The 6616-nt window shown below is 34.0% G+C and overlaps 2 protein-coding genes across 3 annotated transcripts; one reads left to right on the plus strand and one right to left on the minus strand.

Moving 5' to 3' along the window:
• The first annotated feature begins 763 nt into the window (after positions 1-763).
• Positions 764-4417, plus strand: LOC136220032 (uncharacterized). Of its 2 annotated transcripts, none has more exons than XM_066007695.1 (3): positions 764-972; positions 1852-2108; positions 4277-4417. In XM_066007695.1, exons 1-3 carry the CDS (start codon positions 811-813, stop codon positions 4305-4307), a joined length of 450 nt encoding a protein of 149 aa, XP_065863767.1. In that variant the 5' UTR covers positions 764-810; the 3' UTR covers positions 4308-4417. The 2 variants fall into 2 exon arrangements, with proteins under 2 accessions (XP_065863767.1, XP_065863766.1); XM_066007694.1 differs by lacking the exon at positions 4277-4417 and adding an exon at positions 3283-3712.
• A 610-nt stretch (positions 4418-5027) lies between these two features.
• Positions 5028-5882, minus strand: LOC136220033 (small ribosomal subunit protein eS28x). Its single transcript, XM_066007696.1, has 2 exons — positions 5724-5882; positions 5028-5422 (listed from the first exon to the last, which is right to left on the minus strand). The coding sequence occupies exon 2, from the start codon at positions 5419-5421 to the stop codon at positions 5224-5226; it is 198 nt and encodes a 65-aa protein (XP_065863768.1). The 5' UTR covers position 5422; positions 5724-5882; the 3' UTR covers positions 5028-5223.
• Positions 5883-6616: the final 734 nt, after the last annotated feature.

Below are 6616 nucleotides of genomic sequence, written 5' to 3' on the forward strand. Positions count from 1 at the left end.
ACAATTTAGATTTTAATAATTATTATATTATAATTGAAATAAGTTTTGAATTTTATGTATGAAAAAATTACTGATTGAAATGCCTCTAAATGGGAGGTGCTAGGCTGCCTCCCCCTAGAGTCACTCTTGATTTCATATGCTTATATATGAATATAATTGTAACATTGTGAGCCTCACGGCTTTAAAACGCGTCTGCATGTATTGGATTCTCATCTTACTAATAAGCTCAAGCCACTCTCTCTCCATTTCTGACGTGGGATTCATGCCTGATACAATTGTAACATCATGCCCAATACCATGCAGATATTGTCTGTTTTGGTCCAAATCCAACACCTTGGGCCGCACTGCTTTAAAACACGTCTACATGTATTGAATTCTCATCTTACTAATAACCCTCGGTCATTCTTTCTCCATTTCTAATGTGGGATTCAGTTCATTCCTTAGGGTCGCTCTTTGCTCAGATTTCTACCTCGGCGTCACCCACTCTAGACCGGGTCGTTAAAATAATAAATATGATAACGGTGTGAAACAAGTCGTGTGAAGCGAACTATATAAATAGTATTATCGTGTCAAACTAATCAAAAAGCACTTTGAAGAAAAGTAGTGATAAAAAATGTAGTTTTGAGGTGAAAAGAATAAGAAGAAGAGTTGAATTGAGTGGTGAAATGTGAATGCTTGAAAGTTAAGCCTAAAATTACAGAATCTTTGGCCTTTAAGCAACCTTTGTCACAAGCAATTCTACAAAATTCTTAACACACTTTCCTGAAATGCATTCTTTTGGTTCTGGTTGAGGCTGCAGAAATTGCAACCATGGCTCAGGGCAGCAAAGCAATCACACATGCCGACCTCGCACCCGGACCGAGCCGCACTGATTTGGGAAGCAAAACTGCTGCCTATTTAACCTCCCTTACCATTCTCTGCGGCCTTTTCTGCTTCATTCTTTGTCTCATTGCCGAGGCCACTCGTTCCCAGGTGATATAACGTTTTATGTTGCACGGAAACTTTGATTTTAGAAATTTCCCCGTTTCCCGTTAAGTCGTTTTCTTTTAAGAGTGAACGAGTATTAAATTATTAAAAAAATTCATAACATTTGTCTAAGGAATGGTAAAGTGTTTATAATTTCATGTTTATTTGATGTGTTTGCTTGATTTTTATGCATAATTAGACCTGTGTATGGATCCTTATACCCAGTCGGTCCACATATGCATAATTAGACCTGTGTATGGATCCTTATACCCACTCGGTCCACATTTAATGAATCGGGTTTGAATAAGGAAACTTGATATTAAACCCGGTCTAAGCCTATTACGGTCTGCATTTTTTTAGGGCGGGTTTAGAATTTATAAAAATATCATGAGTTAGGCCGGTCTGGTCCGATCCTTTCCCATACCATTAATATTAAATAGTTTTTAAGCATTTTTAGAACAAAACCCGCTAGGCCCTACCTGAACCTGACCCAACCCGGCCATTAACAAGTCTAGCATAATAAATAATTCCAAACTAGAGACTTTCCATTGTACACAGGAGCACTACACTCAACTATTAAAATATGGATACATACTATTTTATCAGAATTAATTGGTGTTAAGAATTAAATGTTTACATGTGGCATCAATTAATTGCTCGACCATATTGTTCCCGGTGTATAATAAAATTTCTCGATAGACATGTTGAAATAAATGATTGATCTATCAATTTGAAACAGAAAGAGTACTTCTAATTATAAAATTTACAAATATACTTCTATGTTTTAATTATTTTCACATCTCTTCTCATATTTCTTACAAATATTATTTCTCGATATCAATTTTCGTTTATATTTCCATTTCCGTAACCATTGAAATATTGCAGGTTATATGGATTGTTAGTGCAGAGGGAAAAGGAAAAGCTGAGAATTCAGAATGTGTATACAGTGGAAGTGGAAAGACGCCATTGTTATGTACTTCAGTTGCATTTTTTGGGCTGGCAATCTCCATGGTAGTTCAACATACCTACTTGTTGATTGCCATTACTAAATCACCTCCTCCGGCTTTCGTTAATTCGGACCCTGATTTTGCTCCGGCCAAGTCTATAACCTTTCAAGCGGGATTTTTCTTTGTCGCAACTTGGTATGACCTATCATCCTTTTTCTGTCAGAATTTCTATTACGACAACTCATCCTCCCCATTCAAAGGGAGAAAGAACCACGTCGGTCCTTTTTCTACGGTCAAATTATACATATAAAAACTTCCTTTTGAATTTTAAAAAATGCACAAATGAAACGTGTCATGCACATCGTTTGCAATTGTAAGAGCGTTTCATATGTCAAATTAAAAGATTAGAAACTCAATGTGTAAAAAATGAAAAGATTAAAGACCTCATAATGTTTTTTTCAAACTTTTACTCCCTCCGTTTTTATTATATTACGTTTTAGGTTTCTTAATGTGTTTTTTTATATATATCATTTTGTATCACTGATACACTTTTAAAAATATTTTCTCAATTTTACCTTTATATACAAGAAATTTGCTAGTTATAGACACATATAAGGCTATTTCTTAACAATAATTGTCTGTTTCATTCTCATTTTTGTAACATTTTTTTTGTTGCTGTTTTACTCCAAATAATATATACAAAGTGTTTGGTTAAGATCTAGAAAGCACTGACATACGAGTACAGATGTGGATGCTACAAACAATATTTTTTAAAAATGTGAAACACAGGTACAGCAGGGACATGCCAGATTGATACATATATATATATATATATAGCATTCATAAGTCATTATAAACCATAAAACACTCATAATAAGTCATTTAAACTACTAGAAAGAAGTCATTTAAACTACTAAAAAGAGGACGGTCGTTGTATTCTTTTCTTTAAATTTTGATTTTTTTTTCATCAGGGTTTTTATTTTATTTTATTTTATATATCAACCCCTTTTTTTTGTAAAATCGTTAAAATAACCTCTATACTCTACTTTAATCAACTCAGAAGCCATGTCTCCAAAGTGTCCCCATATTAAAGAAAAAGGGAAAAAAAAAAGAGGGGACACTTATTTTAGAGTTCGGGTGCATGTCTCCCAGTGTCCCCAATACGGTAACCTCCTAGAAACTTCGGTACTTCCTAAGTTAAGATTGAAAAACAGATACTAATAACGAATTTAGAAGGAATATTAGTCAATATCTACCAACTATCATCAACTATTGAACCAAACAGACTCTAAAATCCGATACAAATCGGATTTCTTGATTGAATTCCAAAATAAAGAGAAGCTAATTCTATTAAAATTATTTCTTGCAGGGTATGCTTTTCTGTTGGGGAAATCTTATTATTAATTGGATTAAGTATAGAATCAGGACACTTAAACAACTGGTCTAAACCAAAATCAAGTTGTCTCATAATCAAACAAGGCCTATTTTCTTCGGCTGGAGTCTTATCATTATTAACGGTCTTTCTTGCTGCTGGCTTATACTTAACCGCATTACGAGCACATAAAATGTCCCAAGAACACGAAAATCTCCGGCGAGAGATAATCGAAACTTCAACACTTTATGCATCACCGCCTCAGTCACCGCGGCGACGCGAAATCGCAGCCACCCCGAGGGAAGATCCTATTGCTAGAGAACATCATCTTGTATTATTCACACCAGCTCTTAGTAAGCATTTTAGCTTAGTGTAAAGCAAAAGTTTATGTTCCATGCTATGAGGATAAAAATGTACATATATATTGTAAATAGTTTTTTCCCCAAGAAATAAAATGCAACTAATATTGCTTATGGTCCATAAACTATCTCGAGACATAATTTAAAGGCTTAATATATTAGTTGTCCTTTGTACTTAGTCTAAAACTTTAACCGTCTCCCTGAACTTTCAAAAGTTTTAAATGACCCTCTATTTTTGTCTAGTTTCATTTAATAACCCTCTATTTCTCAAATTGAAGTATCTTAGTAGGAAGAAGCAAATTCTGTTATTTCCTCTTAATTGTGAATGTACAAATTACAAACATTTATACAGCTTTTACACAATGCAGACGATGTGGCATGACGACCAAACTAACTCTCTAACTGTTTAACAAAACTTTCTGGCCAATACTAACTAATCATACACTTGTGCAATTCTATTAATTTGATGAACTATAGATTGGCCAGATCCTCTTTCAATTGGTTTCACTTTGTTTCAACTTATTTCAATTCGATTCACTTTATACGTTCACAAAGTCCAGTATCTTCATCATACTTGAACATGATTGAAGATTTTGACACCTAATTTGTATGATTATCTAAATTCTGATTAGGCACCCAAGAGGAAGCAGCAGAAGCATATGATGTAGCAGCAATTAAATTCTGTGCCGTAACAAATTTTGACATAACAAGATATGATGTTATCATGTAAAGCGATACACTTCTTGCAGCAGAAGTAGCAAGGCAAAACAAAGACATAGGACCAACTAATGAAGCTACTATAAATCACATTCCATCTAACAATAATGGGATAATACTGCACAGAAGAAAACAAAAGTGAAACAGAATGGAAAATGCACCTGGATCAGAAAGGCTAAAATGGGAACTCCTCACTTGTCTAATGCATCTTCATTTTTGACAAGTTTAAGTAGCTCAAGAGAAGGCAGACCAAACTGAGCTAGCTTGCCTATGCCTCCTTCAGCAGCATCAAAATTGTTCAGTAGTTCATCTACTACTACAGATAATGTGAGTTCATGGATAATACATGAATGGTTCTAAAGATATGCATAAAGATACACCAATTACACATTGTATGAGCTAAGACTATAGACACCAGAAAATGTAAAACAAGACACCACAAAAATTATTTTATTTTAAGTACCAATCATAAAATTCATTAAATGCATTATATATATATAGCCCGCACAACAAGGTCTCTGAACTTGTTTAATGCTTCAATGCAATATGATTCACTCCGCTTATGGAGTATAAGAGAAGATTTTGACAGTTTGAATCAAGTATCCCTTTAATGCATACATCTCACATAACTTGATAGTAATACATACATCTCAACAAGCAAAATCATTAAGTTAAATTTAGGACTTTCATACTTCAAAAATTTCAAGCACTACCATCAAGAATCAGTAATCAAGTCTTTGCTGCAACAAAGAAAACATAAACAGAATTCCAATTCTTCTAGCTACCATATCAGAAACAGAGACTTGTACTCTCACCAAAACCATAGAATCAAAACAAAGGCCATGTATAGAGTAGACCGTGATCAACGGAGCCTCCTAGCCTCTCTCTCAGACTCGAGAAGGGTTAGCACATCCCCTTCTCTAACTGGTCCCTTCACATTCCTCATAATGAACCGATTCTGATCATCTAGAAACTTGACTCTAACTTGAGTCACCTGCCCCCTGGATCCAGTTCGACCCATAACTTTCACCACCAAAGCGTGCTTAATTGTTGAATCCATCCTGCACCAAATCAAAACAACATAATTAAGTTATTCGCTAGACAGAGTCCAATTCGAAGTATTCGAAGATTCTTTTTCCAGTTAGCCCCAAATTTCTGGATAAACAAACAAAGGTTCAGACAAATTTGAATGCGAAATCTAAAGATACAATTACTAGCAACCATTTCTCAACTTCGATCGAGATACAATTACCTATGTTTATAATCTGTATGCATAGTTTCTGACCAGAACCCAAATAATCTGTTTATAATTTCAGACCAACTAAAAACCCTAATTACAGTCAAGTAAGTAGAGATTCATACCTCTCTCAGTAGTCAGCGGTCGCCGGAGGAGCAGAGTAACACGATTTTGCGCCGGAATTTAGATGAGTTGGAGAGGGTGAGAGCGACGACAGGAAGTTATAGGTTTTTAGGGTTGAGTTGTTGAGTTGTTGAGTTCCTCTTTCGATTTGATTTTCTGAATGAGTGGGCTGGGCAGAAACTATGGATTTATGGAGTGGGCTAAATTCGGTTTTTTTAGTTTTTGGCCTTCTTTATAGATTTTGGGAAATTTACATATAAACTCACTTTTAAAAAACTATTTACAATTATGATTTTGAATTATGTCAAACTAGTAAAATCAGTGCTTTTAATATATTTTAAGGATTGGAATTTATAAATTAGAAGTTTAGAATATATTTTCTAGGGTTTATAAGTTATGAATTTGAATTTTTAAACTATGGTGTAAAATCATAATAGAAAATAATGACATATTAAGAATTACGTTTGGTGATATAACTTAGTTGTAACTTTGTGCTTAATTATGATATTCATGTATTTGACCCATAGATTTTTGAGGTAAAATTAGAGGTTTGAGCACATTAGAGATTTTTACTAGTCAAACCTCTAATAGTGATATTTGATGAATAAAAGTTTGAAAATGCTTATTAGATCCAAAAAGCCAAATTTTAAAAAAATTGGTTTTATGAGTTTTTCAATTAGCTTTTTGATGGACATTTTTACCCCTAATTATTACTCATTAATCCCAAATAAAGGTTTTATCATGATCTTATTTGTCATTTTACACAAACAACTATTAGCAATCAGTTAATATTTACCAAACGAGTTTACACAATCAGCTGACAGCAATTTGCGAAACATTGTCTTACCTAAACCGAACCGAAAACTGAAGTTGCAGAAAAAAGAGAATTGAAGCG

This window comes from Euphorbia lathyris, chromosome 2, assembly GCF_963576675.1.
Source record: "Euphorbia lathyris chromosome 2, ddEupLath1.1, whole genome shotgun sequence".
Lineage (NCBI taxonomy): Eukaryota > Viridiplantae > Streptophyta > Magnoliopsida > Malpighiales > Euphorbiaceae > Euphorbia > Euphorbia lathyris.

Excerpts from the sequence above, each read along its gene's own strand:
- LOC136220032 (XM_066007694.1), top strand. The coding sequence starts at position 811 with ATGGCTCAGGGCAGCAAAGCAATCACACATGCCGACCTCGCACCCGGA. Across the intron at positions 973-1,851 it reads CCGAGGCCACTCGTTCCCAG|GTTATATGGATTGTTAGTGC; the intron begins GTGATATAACGT and ends GAAATATTGCAG. Across the intron at positions 2,109-3,282 it reads TTTTTCTTTGTCGCAACTTG|GGTATGCTTTTCTGTTGGGG; the intron begins GTATGACCTATC and ends TATTTCTTGCAG.
- LOC136220033 (XM_066007696.1), bottom strand. The coding sequence starts at position 5,421 with ATGGATTCAACAATTAAGCACGCTTTGGTGGTGAAAGTTATGGGTCGA.